The 13872-nt window shown below is 45.2% G+C and overlaps 1 protein-coding gene across 11 annotated transcripts in view; it reads left to right on the plus strand.

Annotated features, from left to right (window-relative positions):
* GSDME (gasdermin E) overlaps positions 1-10792 on the plus strand; it is a 60302-nt gene extending 49510 nt beyond the window's left edge. For all 11 annotated transcript variants that reach the window (XM_045388933.2, XM_005549963.4, XM_045388932.2 and 8 more), the window contains 4 exons: positions 1222-1349; positions 3116-3308; positions 6389-6462; positions 9901-10792. In XM_045388933.2, the coding sequence (XP_045244868.2) occupies positions 1222-1349; positions 3116-3308; positions 6389-6462; positions 9901-10131 (626 nt within the window). In that variant the 3' untranslated portion in view covers positions 10132-10792. The remainder of the gene's footprint in view (positions 1-1221; positions 1350-3115; positions 3309-6388; positions 6463-9900) is intronic.
* Positions 10793-13872: the final 3080 nt, after the last annotated feature.

Here is a 13872-nt window from a genome sequence, read left to right on the forward strand (position 1 = left end):
ACATAAGGCTTTCCTATCCTGGCTTCCTTGAGATGGATAAGTGGGTGCAATTTTCAGCTGCCACTTAAAGGATTTTGTCATTGTGGGTTAGAACCACAGCACAGTGGCCCTACAGCCACTGGGGAGCAGAAGGCAGTCCCGTGCTGCAGCTTCCTTCTGTCCTGCCCACAGGCCCACCCATTGAGTTGGCCTTTCTGGTCAGCCAGGGTGCAGTGGGAGCTGGATGTGCCAGGCAGGAGGAGGGTGGGGCTTGCCTGGTCTTTGTACCCTCAGAGACTGGACCGACCAGGACAGCTTCTGTCTTCAGGCTGGGACTGGCAAAGACATAGTTGTTTGTATAGCAGAGTTTTGAAATATGTTGGTTACTGACGTTCTGTGTTCCTCTGTGTGGGGCTTTATACAACTGCTAGTTGGAATTCTCCATCCTCATGGGTGGTACACTGATGTATTAGTGTGCATCCCTGCATATGAAACCTTTATCAAATCTTTAAAAATAAAATCTCCACTAGACTTAATTTACAGGAAGCTTGAGTATCTTAACCCCCTCCCAAAAAAAAAACCAAAAAAAAAAAAAAAAACACCAAAAAAAGAAGAAAGGAAAAGAGATTCTAAGGAGAGAGGCCCCTAAGCATCCTGCAGAGGCAACAGCTTTGGGGACTCAGTGCTCAGCTTGAGGACTTGTGAAGAAGCACAGGATAGAAAAAGAATAGCTGTGTTTGCGATGAAAATAGGGTGCCAGCCCTTTTAAAAGTGGGCATTAAATATTAAAGGATAGAAAATCTGCAATGTACTACAAGAAAGGACATGAAAAATAATGTATTTTGGAATTCGTATGGCTCTAAAGCATTGTAAAAGCACTGACTTATGTTTAGTAATTCAGCTTTGATAATTTACTTCCAGAGAAATCATGCTAAAGAGGAATTTAAATGACTTTTCCAGAAAATAATTGATTAGACTTAATGTTCAGTGAGTCATCAGAGAAGAGTGAAGCTTGAAATACAAAACTTGGCTTCCCTCTCTCTCTCTCCTCCCTCCCTTTGGTTATTGAAAAATATGCAGGGTGGTGTGTAACTTGATGTTTATTTCTGAGTTCCATGACTGGTAATGCAGCTGGGAATATCCATGAAAGAACTGATGATTAGCTATAAAAAGCAGGAACTGCTGTCCGATGTTGTGAGATGTGCATCGTGGTCATGAGACTTGGGTGTGCTTTCTTTTCAGTGACCCCACTCCTGGAGAGGAATTTCCATCCCTTTGTGGAGCTGCCTGAGCCACAACAGACAGCTTTGAGTGACATCTTCCAGGCAGTCCTGTTTGATGATGAACTACTCATGGTCCTGGAACCAGTGGTGAGCCCCAGGACATCTCAAGGCAGTGTTTTCACCAGGGTTTTCTGGAACAGGGGATGGGCTAGACCTCCTGGGGCAAGGCGTTGAGGCAGGATGGAATTGTGTTAAAGGTTCCCCCACCTCCTTTTCTCCCTACAGCTGTCTCTTTTCTGACTCTTGGGTCCTGCGTTTTCTAAGTGCAGACAGGTAGTTGGCCTCAGGGGTAGAGGGAGGTAGGTGTTAGTTTCCTAGGGCTGCCTCAACAAAACTGAGGGCTTAAAAAACCAGCAATTTATTCTCATCGTTTTAGAGCCTGAAATTCCAAAATCTAGGTGTCTGCAGGGCCACACTTCCCCCAGAGGATCTAGGAGAGAATTCTGCCTTGTCTCCTCCAGCTGCAGATGGCTCCTAGTGTTCTTGGCTTCAGGCAGCAGCACTCCAGCCTCTGCTCTGTCTCCACATGGGCTTCCCCTCTGTGTGTTTCTGTGTCTTCTCCTTTACTGTCTGTTATAAAGACACCATCATTGGATTTAGGGTCCACCCTAATCTAGGATGATCTCATTTGGATTTCCTTACTTTAATTACATCTGCAAAGACTAAGGTTCCAGGTAACATATGCTGGGGCCCGCTACTCAGACCACTGCAGGGGGTCGTGTGGTAGAATCTAGCAAGTCAACCTGTTTCATTTAGAACAGAGAGATAGGCTTTTGCACTGTTCTGTTTTGCAGCAGAAGGATATCCGGGGAGGTCAGATTCCTTAAGTCAACTCTTAGTTGTGCAAATGCTGAGAGCCACACAAGCTGCCAACCCTCCAGCCACCCAGATTCTGCGTCCTCCCTTTCTTAAGGCTGAGGCTTTATAAACCTGATTTTGACTCTAGTTTTGTTTTTTGTTCTTTTGTTTTTCTATTCTATTATGCAGGGAGTTTGAAGAACTGATTTAATGCTTTATGGTTTCCAGGGGAGTGTTCATATTATTTTTCCTTCTTGAAATGAGATTGTGCCGAAAGAGCCTGGGTATCAGTGATGGAACCTGTTACTGAAACAGCCCCACGGACCAGGATATTTGCATTCTAGAGGGTGGGGAGCTCAGTTCCAGGGAGAACAGTTTCAAAAAGCCCACTGACTTCTACTTCCGAAAATAACTTCTTCCAAGAGCAAAATGTCAGGCCAGCACCCTGTGGAGAGAGCCTCAGCTGCCCTGTCAGATGCTGGAGAAGCAAGCTGTCTGGATGGTGGCGAGGGTGGGGTCCAGCTTTCAGATGACCGGCTCTGGATACCAAGGCTGTGGGTGGTGCGGAATTGGCAGGGTGGTCCTAGCTAACTGGCTCTCCAGCAGGATCGCCTCACTACACAGCAGGCCCTGTGGGGGCAGACGCAGCTGCCCAGTGCCCGGTGGGAACGTGGCCGGGGGCTGGAGCGCCTAGCTTAACACTTGAGAACCAAGACAGGACAACGCTTATACATCGCCCTCCCCAGTTGTGTGTGTAACCACTTGTTTCTGGTCCCTGGCACTACCTGACAGACCCTGCCCTAGAAGGTTCTAGGCCACAGTTCCAGCAAGTATGCCCCCACCCTTGCGAGCCAGGTTCAGCTTACTGTCCCTTCAGTGAAATGTAGCCCCACGGATGAGCAATTTCAGAATGTAGAGAAGAGCTGCGGGTGGTACTTTCCTTGGGGGACGGGTGTAAGGGCCGGGGCTTGTGTGTGCTGTGAGGAGAGGCCCCCGCTGTGGCGCTTGATCTCCAGCTGTCATGACCATCCCCCTTCTTCTCCCCTGCCCTACAGTGTGATGACCTGGTCAGCGGCCTCTCGCCCCCAATGGCGGTGCTGGGGGAGCTGAAGCTTCAGCAGCAGCAGGACCTTGAGGCCTTCCTGCAGCTAGTGGGGTGCAGCTTACACGGTGGGTGTCCAGGCCCCGAGGACACAGGCCGCAAGCAGCTCTTTATGACAGCCTACTTCCTGGTCAGTGCCCTCTCAGGTAAGGAGAAAAGGAGAAAATAAGAAAATGAAAGAAATGGCTGCTGCTGGCTTTAAAATGCTTTGCCTACTATCTATGCTCCTGGGGACACAGGGTGGTAACTGTGGAAGATTTGGTACATACAGGTCTCTCCCTTCCGGGACAGGGAGGATAAGAGGCAGGAGGCTGATGGGAAACCACAGACTCGAGAGCCTTTCCATCCAGCACAAGCCTCCCCACTCTCCCGGAGGGCCCTTCTCCCTCCTCCCCCAGGGAAGGCCACAGTGGGTGACCCCTTGCCAACAAAAGCAAGCATCTCCCTGACAGGCTGTGGTTCACACTGGAGTCCCAGGAGAGCTGAGTGGCAGCAGCTTTCATTTGGCAACTGCTCTCCTCGAGCATTTCAGTCCTTCTGATCATCTTTGCAAACTTGTTATTCCCCACCCAGCGTGCCCCTGTCTGGGGCAAGGGGGCCACAGAGAGCATCCAACCATCCAATGTACTAGGCTGGGAGGCAGAGCTGTGGCTGGGCCCAGATCCATAGCTTCTGCACTGGTCCTGAAATGGCCTCCCAAGGGAGCAGCCATCCAGTTACTGTGGAACAATCTCTGCCACCTCTGTACCACTCCCATCCGGAACCTGCTATGCCAGAGCGCCTGTCAGGAGATGGGCATCCTTCACAAGGAAGCTGGGCTTCCTGTTCCCTCTCAGAAAAGCCAGTTGTGGCAAACCAGTCCCCACAGCTTCCCTTCATGGTGACATTAGTCAGGACACTTGGTTTCTGATACATTCAGGGTTCCTACCCAGCACCACACAGAAACAGACCCAGTAATCTTCAGTTTTTAAAGAATTCATATACCCCATTACTTACTGCAGCATTTCTATCAATAGGCTGGATCAGTGATGCCAAGTAGGTAACACAGAGCCAGCATCATGAATGCACCACAGTCCCCTTCTACTTGAGCCTAGACACAGCATCAAATTCTCTGCAACTGGCTGGGTGTCGTGGCCCACATCTGCAATCCTAGCGTTTTGGGAGGCTGAGGTAGGAGGATCACTTGAGCCCAGGAATTCCAGACCAGCCTAGGCAACATGGCAAGACCTCATCTGTACAAAAGATAAATTAGCCAGGCAGGGTGGTGTGTATCTCTGTAGTCCCAGCTACTTGAGAGGCTGTGGAGGATCGCTTGAGCCCAGGAATTCAAGGCTGCAGTGAACTATGATCATGCCACTGCAGTCCAACTTGAAAAAAAATCTCTGCAAGTTTGCACACAGGCAGCAGGCTACTCAGTTGACACATGATATGAGACTGACTTGCTGTTTCTGAATTGGAAACTCAAAGGTAGTGAAATCTTTAGGTGCAGCTGGCAGTCTCTAAATTTTTCAACCAATCCTGCCCTTTTTTATTTCTCTGAACTGTGATCTCATTTGTATGTCAGTCCCAGCGGAGGCCAGGCTGGCGTAGAGCCCTTCCATTTGTGCTCTTGCTAATCCTCAGCCCTTCTGAGTTGATTTTTTTTCCCTCTTAGTATAATCTTCTCTCCTTAGAAACCGAGGAAAGTGCTAGAATAGAAAATAGGGTGGTCTTAGGTCCTCACACCAGTTTCTGGCTAATAGCTGTTTTCAGCACTTCAGTCCCACATGTGACCTGTTTCCTGGGAAGCTTCCTCCACCACTTCGTAACCTTAAGCAAGTCAAAAGGTCTGACCTCCTTGGACCCTATTTGTAAAACAGAATTGGTATATGGAAGAGCAATCAAAATAATTTCAGTTCAAGAAACATTTAACAAGCTTAGACTATGTTTTAGGCACTGCTAGGTAAATATCAAATCTTGGCCCTCCAGGAAATCAGAGTCAAGTAGTAAAATTGGTGGGTAAGCTTGGTAACTTAGATGCTGTTCTTTCATTCCTGTGCACCTAGCACCTAGTGTACCATGCTCAAGATAACGGCTAAATGAGTAATATGGGACTCAGGTATTTCCAAGAATAAGGGATGAGGATGATGGCTACCTGGGTCCCTGGAGTCATCCTAGAAAGTGAAGGCAGGGCAGCAATGGCAGATGAGATGGCTGGGGACAGAGGCTCAGCTGGATACGCTAGGCCACATAGCTTTCCGTCTTCATCTTCCTGCTTTGGGGTAAGAGACTACTTGAGAAACTGTGGATTTTCTCTTCAGACAAATGCACACACATTTTGAATACCACATTAGGTTCTCTGGCAGGAGCATCCCCCTAGGTGCTGCCCCACACCCTTAGTAGCCTACACTCTCTCTTGAGAATGAGCCATGGTCCGTTGTACCCTCTGGGGCACACCTCAACAACACATTGCCTTTTTTAGGCTGCTAATACATGGTGGGAACAACTGAGTTCCTAACCAGTCCCTCAGCTACCTGATTCAGCAGGTGACTCATTCTTTTTTGCCTTTTCAGCTCAAAGCTGAAAACCCCCAAGGGATTGTGGTCCTTTTAGGAACTCTGGGAGGTGTTTAATATCCACTTTGAGTAACACTGACCTGGTATTCCGTTCCCTGGGGCTTGGCAAGGGCCCTTCTGGTGCAGCCCCTAGCCTGGCACAGCTCTGCTCCAACCTTTCTACTGTTGCCAGACTGCATTTTCCTCCCCAAAATGATTGGTGACAGGGATAGAGCCCTTTATAGTTTACATAGTACTCTGACATATGCAAAAACAAAACAACTATGTAAATGAGGAAACTGAAGCTCATAGAGGTGTACCTGAGGCTGCAGCCTGAATGCATGGAGGGGCTCAAATGTCACTCTTCTGTCACCAGATGGCAGGGTCTACTTTTCCATGCTGATTCCTTTCTTTCCCCCAGTCTGGGCAGTTCTTTCCATTTGGTAAATCGAATGTCAAGGAGTATCCTCTGTGGAATGCAGAGCTGGCAGCTGGGTTCCTACATCTGTTTTCTACAAGGTCTTTGCTGCCCATTTAGCACCGTTCATTCACTTACTCAACAACTGCTGGGTACCTCCCCTGCCTGGCTGGTGGGAAAGTACTAAAATATAAGTTAGGTGCCATCCAGGGGCTGGCTCTGTTCCCATGGACTTGTTTTTTTGGACTGTGACTGTGATTTTTGTCTCCTGCAGAAATGCCAGATAATGCAGCAGCTCTGCTGGGCACTTGCTGCAAACTCCAGATCATTCCCACACTGTGCCACTTGGTAAGTAACCTCCCAGATGGGACCTTAGAATAGATGGGAATGGGGAAATGATGAGGGGGTAGACATCCAACAGCCGATAAAACACCTCTAGCACTTCTCATCCACAACAGCTCTTCCAAGATAGATTAAATAACTATTGCTATTAACCCCACTTTTATACACATCCCACCCCCTGGGAAGACTGAGACAAAATGATTTGTCCAAATAACTTGTTAGCAGGTCCAGGACTCCATCCTTTAGACTCCAAATCTTATACTTTTCCCATTGTTTGGAGAGAATTTTGGCCAAGGTTTGGTGTTACATTACAATAAAGGGGCCTGACACCATATTATTTGCAATGGCAGTTTTGTGCTGAGACTGGTTTGATTGAGCTGTGCAGCAGATTCGCCAGGGAGGTATCCAGGACTGATCTGTCCCAGCGAGACATAGCTTCTTTCATCCACTTTTAGGAGTATCGTTAGCTTGGTGCCCTCTGGAAATGTCATTATAAGAGCATGAGTTAGGTAATGATGAGCTTAGCCCTAGAGAGTTAAGGTTAAGCTTTTCCTTTTTCAATTATAGATTGAGCCATTAGTAGAAAGAACCACCAATAGGTTGCCCTGAAGCCACCCTGATGGGGTAGCTAGTCTTGTGTAGCTTTTGCAGATGTTGCTCAGCCTGGGGCAGAGGACCTGAGCACACATGGTCTGACTATTTTAAGGCCTAATTACTAAAGTCCAAGGCCAACCTGCTATGTTGGCCCAAAGGATCATCTCTCAGAGCTCTGCTATCAGATCTGGGAAGCAGGTATTGGGGCAGACTGCCTAGATAGGACCCTGACATTTGGTACACATCTACTCTGGGAACACCGAGTAATGTGGTTGGTGCCTTTGTGCATAACAAAGACATCAGAAGACTATGCAGCATGGCATCATTCCAAGGAGCAGATCAGGTATCACTCACAACTGAAAGCTTCCACAGGCCCAGAGGAACCTGCATTCTTGTACACTGACTGCAAAAATGGAACTACTTGAAAATGTGCCAGCATGTGTGTCCTGGGCCAGCTGAGGGTAAAGGCTGGTGGCACAGTCTGGTTATGGAAACAATACATGTCATTATTCTAATTGTACGCAGTGACGAGCAAAACAACAGCTCTGCTTTCAGATCTCAGCTCCTCTTGCAGCAACTGAGTGCTCAGCATTTACTAAGTTAGTCCTTCCTAAGTATTTACAGACTCATCAACTGCAACTGAAGCAGGTAAAAAAGAAAATCCTGCCAAGCCCATGTTATCTAACCCCTTCTCTGACAAACTCACACCTAGCTGTCCTCCTCCCTGCAGATCAGCTCTAGGACATTTGTGTTACCCCCCAGGTTCTGCTCTGTTGGTGTTTCAAGAACAGCAGCCAGAACACATTTGGAGTTCAGAATGGAAGGTATCCTGCTTCTGCACATTCTGCCTTTTGGCAGCTGCTCAACATAGTCAAAGACCTTCCTGGGTGTCTTCACATACCTCCCCTCAGATTTGCAATAGCTCTATTTAAGACATCAAGGTGTCTGCCTCCTCAAGGAATTTGAGTGTCATATTTCTTTAAGGGATTTACTTAAAACAGGGCACAAAATCTATCTGCAGCCCTGTCTTTTCTTGTCTAGTAGCCAGGGTAACTTTGAGAGGCTTTCTGAAGGGCTTTTGGGAGTACAGTGCCAGATACATTAACACATTTCCAAGAACTGGTGAAAGGGTGAGTTAGAATCAATAGCGAATGTTAACTTCACTCCACCACCCTCTGGGTCACTGTTACCCCCTTATACCTACAAATGCCTGTGGGCAAAGGGGGTGGTAGATAGAGAAGCAAGCTGGATGCTGCGCAGCTGTCATCCGCCAGGTGTAAGGACAGGGAGCCTGCAATGCTGTTGACAGTCTCCAGCCTGCACCAGTGGGGCTCCTCCTCAAATCACTGGGTGTGATGCTGTGCTTACAGAGCAGGTCTAATCTACTCTCTAAAGCACAATCAGTAGTTTGCAGTCTGAGCCTAATGGTAACGTTAAGCCTGTGGTTACATTGTGTGAGTTGTATTTGGCAAATCTACGAGGTTCGTGAGGCTGATTTTGATAATAAACACACAAGTACTTTTACATTCCAGTGAGTGCTACCCTTCAGTCACCTGGACAAGCTGCACGACTTTCAGGATAGTCACCACTGCTCAGGACATTTCTGGAATGTTTTCTTTTGGATTCCCTTCAGATTTCTTAAAATTCAGGCATATTTTCTAGGCTTATTTCATTTTTAATTTGAAATTTTACTACTTATATTATAATCAGATCTTGAATGCCTGTTTCAAAATGAAATCTGCTGGCAAATTTTTAATTGCTGAAGATTTTCTTAAAAGTATTACAGGCACGGATCAAGACCCTAAAAGCAAATCAAATATTTCAAGTATGTGCTGAGCAGGTGGAACTAGAGCAGCATCCAAAGTGACCTCGGTGAAGAACACATTGAGTGTCTGCGTCATAGGCACGGCAGACGAGGTCCCTGCTCTCACGAGCAGCTTAGGGTTAAATAAGGGAAGGGGACTAAGTTTATGGATATACCATAATGGAGTAACATAAGGCTGAGTTCTGGGGTTGGGGGTAGATCGATGGAAAGGGATTGGGAAAGGCCCTCGATGTGGCATTTCAGCTGACAACTGAGTGACGAGAAAGGGAGATCAATAGGGAAGTTTGGAAGAAGGAATAGCAAGGGAAAAGGTTCTTGAGGCAGGAAGGATAATTATAAACTATGGTACCTACCTTTGAGGAGTTCATGCAAATATATAAGAAGTTCTGATATCTTCAGTGAATCAGAAACTTGGCATACTGCATATATGAGCAAAGTACATTCTGACGTTTCTAATGTACTGGAGTTAAGAACTAGTAGAAAGGAACTAGTAGAAAGTTCGGAGAGTAGGGATTCAGACAGAGGACACCAGGCAAACGGGATAGAATCAGGCCTGAATCAAATATATCATGTTACACTTCAAGGGTTTTCCTGCTGTATTTGGGTAATTTAAAAAACGACATAGTTGGCCAGGCGTGGTGGCTCATGTCTGTAATCCCAGCACTTTGGGAGGCCAAGGCGGGCGGATCACCTGAGGTCAGGAGATTGAGACCAGCCTGGCCAACATGGTGAAACCCGTCTCTACTAAAAATACAAAAATTAGCTGGGCGTGGTAGCGCGCCTGTAGTTCCAGCTACTTGGGAGGCTGAGGCAAAAGAATCGCTTAAACCCGGGAGGTAGAGGTTGCAGTGAGCTGAGATTGTGCCACTGCACTCCAGCCTGGATGACAGAGAAAGACTCTGTCTCCAAAAAAAAAAAAAAGACATAGCTTTTTTCCCCCAGAATTACCTACAAGTGCATTACTATCCAATGTGGATTTTTAAAGAACATTTTTAAAGTGAATTTGTTTAAATGTGTCATTTCAGCTTCGTGTTCTGTCTGATGATGGAGTATCTGATCTTGAAGACCCAACCCTGGCTCCCCTGAAAGATACAGAAAGGTTTGGGATTGTGCAGCGCTTGTTTGCCTCAGCTGACATTAGCCTGGAGAGACTGAAGTCATCTGTGAAAGCTGTCATTCTGAAGGACTCTAAAGTCTTCCCACTACTTTGTATAGCCCTGAATGGACTCTGTGCTTTAGGCAGAGAACATTCATGATGTCATATGTGAACTAGAAGTACGTGTTATTGGCCAAGGCTGAGTATTTTTCAGAATTGTTAAAGGTCACATGCACGTTAAAAGTTGACCACTGAAATGAATTTACAAAACAGTTTAAGAAGTGGTGACATTTTGCATTATGAATGACCTGACTTCTAGCCACCAGGTACTCTTTAAACAGTTTTCCTTATCAGAGGCCCTCCTGTGCTGGTGAGCCAGCATCTGAGTTAGGTTCCAGCACCTAAAGAGCTGGGAGGGCTGAGAATTCTTAGCATACATTCAGACTTTTTTTCTGCACAATAAGTCCATCTGTCACTTGCATTCCACTTTCTTTGTTATACAGAAAGAGTCTGACCCTTTAATCCAAAAGTTCTTTTTACATTGTGACTGCTGTGGGAAGGCAATTTCTCTACACACAAGAGGCTGCGTTTTGGATGTGATGTATGCTATTTGATGACTGAAAATGAAAATGAACTGTAAATGCTCCTAGAGTATATTCTTCTGCTAAACAAAATTAAACTTTAAAAAATCTAATAGTAACACACCCCTGCTTGGGACCCTAGCTATATGCATTTTATGTGACCTTGCCATGCTCTGGTGAACATTCTATTTCTATGTCTAGCACATGTTGATTTCCTATTAAAGAAAACTTTGAACTGTGTCTATTTTGCTTTTTATTCTGTTTTGATGTTCTTCTATAAATAGCTTGGACTGGATCCCTGATTCCATAGACAGGATCTGAGCCACTGGGGATGAGGGGTAGCAGTTGTTGGAAACATATTATACAGCACCTATTTTTTCCCTGCAATATCATCCACTTATTCCCTTTCTTCCCTTCAGATTTTAATGTTAACAAGGAAGAATAAAACAAATAATCCTTTTGTCACCACTACTAAAAATGAGACTCTTTATGGAAATGCTTATATGTTGGGGGAGAGGCTATAAAGTGGCACATGGTGGCAGCAACTATACAGAAATGAACTTTATATACAAACTGGAAAGGAATATGCAAAAGTGAAAGCAATTGTGCTAAAATGGTGGCACTATACTGCCTTTTGTCTGATTTTCTGAAATAAGTAAAAAGAACAAACTGCAAACGAAGGTGTAATATGAATCTACTTGTGTAAAAAGATGTATATATGTTATCAATATGTATGGAAAATTTCATTTAAAGAGTTCACATGAAATCTAACGGTGGCTCTTTGGGGAGAGAGCAACTTAGAGGTTGAGACAAGAGGCAGAGAAAGATTTTTTACCTTTCTATTCCTGCGAGAATTCTGTATGTCCTATCCTCCAAATTAAGAAACAGACGAAAATGAAAGACTTCAGATCGAAAGAAGCCATCCCAACAAGTCCCGAAAGTCTGGGTTACGTCAGTCAGGAATCTAGCTGTTTCACAACTGTTCTAAGACCAGCCAGTTGACATGCTGGATTGTGTTTTAAGAACTAGCTATTAAAAAGGAGGTAGCTTTATGCAACTACAGTTGTTCCCAGCCTCCCATTACTGCCAGGCATCTTAGCAGACACCTGTAGAGATGTGGGTCCAACAAGGCTAGGTGTGCTTGCAGTGAGGTGGAATTGGGCTTCCAAAGGTTTAAAAATATTTAATGAGGAAGTTGGAGATACCATATTTGGAGGTTTCTAACTGATAATATCTCCAACTTCTTCCTCATTAAATGTTTTTTAAAAAGTGCCCCTATTGACATTAAGAACCATACTTTTTTTTTCATAATTAGATTTGCAAACAAGTCTATTAGCTCAGGACATCTGGAAAACAGTAAATAAAATGAATACTTCCTAGAATAGCACAGGACAGCCCCCTTAATTCTGATATTTCCATTCATAAGAGGACCACTTCTTCATAAATGGATGAAAGGAGTACCACTGACATAGCTAGTATTGTTGGTCCATTAATGACTCCTTAAATATGTCCAAGACCTAGTCCCTGGAACCCGTATGTTATTTTACATGGCAGAAAGGGACTTGGCAAATGCTTTTAAAGTTATGGACCTGACACGGACACATTATCCTGGATTATGTGGGTGGGCCCTTAAAGGAAATAAGGCAGAAGAGACTGTGAGGGAGACTTGGCCCAAGAAAACGCAGGAAAGGTGAGGCCGATAGAAAGAATCTATGTGCCGGCCAGGCACGGTGGCCTGTAATCACGCCTGTAATCCCAGCACTTTGGGAGGCTGAGGTGGGCGGATCACGAGGTCAAGAGATTGAGACCATCCTGGCCAACATGGTGAAACCCCATCTCTACTAAAAAAAAAAAAAAAAAAAAAAAAAAAAAAAAAAAAAAAAAAAAAAAAAAAAAAATTCCTGAGTATGGTGGTGCATACCTGTAATCCCAGCTACTCAGGAGGCTAAGATAGGAGAATCACTTGAACCCAGGAGGCACAGGTTGCAGTGAGCTGAGATCGTGCCATTGCACTCCAGCCTGGGCAACAAGAGCAAAACTCCATCTCGGAAAAAAAAAAAGGAAAAAAGAAAGATCTATGTGCTGCTGCTAGCTCTGAAGATGGAAGGGACCAGAGCAAGAGAAGAACGCAGTCCCTCTGACAGCCAGCAAGGAAACATGGACGTCAGTCCTATAGCTGCATGGAAATGAAGTCAGCCAACAACCTGCACAAGCCTGACACGGGTTCTTCCTCAGATCTCCAGGTAAGAACCCTAACAGGCCCCGGCCGACACCTTGATTTTAGCTTGGTGATATCTGTGTTGGACTTCAGACCTACAGAAGAGATAATAAATTTGTGTTCTCTTAAGTTGGTAAATTTGTGGTTGTGATAGAAAACTAAGGTAGTATAAGATGGAAGGACGAAGAAGATAACATCTAATTCTTCTGGAGACATCAGAGATACACTGTACTAGCAATTTCTTAAGTATGAGGTAGGTAATCCTGGAAATTAGCTTGGGCAAAAGTTGCAAAGGGCCCTGTCTGGAAGGAGGCTTCCTGCATGTACCCAGTGCCACACCTCTGTCTCTCTTGTCAGCCTGGTGGGCCCACATTCCCTCTCACTGCAGGCTGCAGTGCTGAGCTGTGTGCCAGAGTGGGTCAGTTCATTCTCTTTCTCACCAGGGTTTCTTACATTCCTGGCTAGCTGGGAAATGGTCAAGAGTATTCCATGCCATCTCAGCATAGAAGCCTCGTTTTCTTGGTCCTGTATTTTAACCTTCCCCAACACTGAAATTCTTTCCTTGAGTGTGTCTTTGAAAATCACCAAATCGGGCTGGGATAGAGAAAACAATGATTAGGGCTTCTGTTGTAGAGGCAGGTGATCAATTTATTTATTTAGGTGGGAAAAACTAAATGACTTTAGGGGCTTTTTACAAAGACCTTTAGCACTTAAAAGAAATTACCTGCAGAAGACTGAAGCTGGACTGCTTCCTTAAACCATATACAAAAATCAACTCAAGATGGATTAAGGACTTAAATGCAAAACCCAAAACTATAAAAACCCTGGAAGACAACCTTGGCAATACCATCCTGGACATAGGAACAAGTAAAGATTTCATGACAAAGATACCAAAAGCAATGGCAACAAAAGCAAAAATTGACAAGTGAGATCTAATTAAACTTAAGAGTTTCTCCACAGCAAAAGAAACCGAACAGAGTAAACAGACAGCCTACAGAATGGGAGAAAATACTTGCAAACTATGCATCTGACAAAGGTCTAATATCCAGCATCTACAAGGAACTTAAATTTACAAGAGAAAAACAGCGCCCTCCCCCCCCCC

The sequence above is a fragment of the Macaca fascicularis genome, chromosome 3, assembly GCF_037993035.2.
Source record: "Macaca fascicularis isolate 582-1 chromosome 3, T2T-MFA8v1.1".
In the NCBI taxonomy this organism is placed as follows: Eukaryota; Metazoa; Chordata; class Mammalia; order Primates; family Cercopithecidae; genus Macaca; species Macaca fascicularis.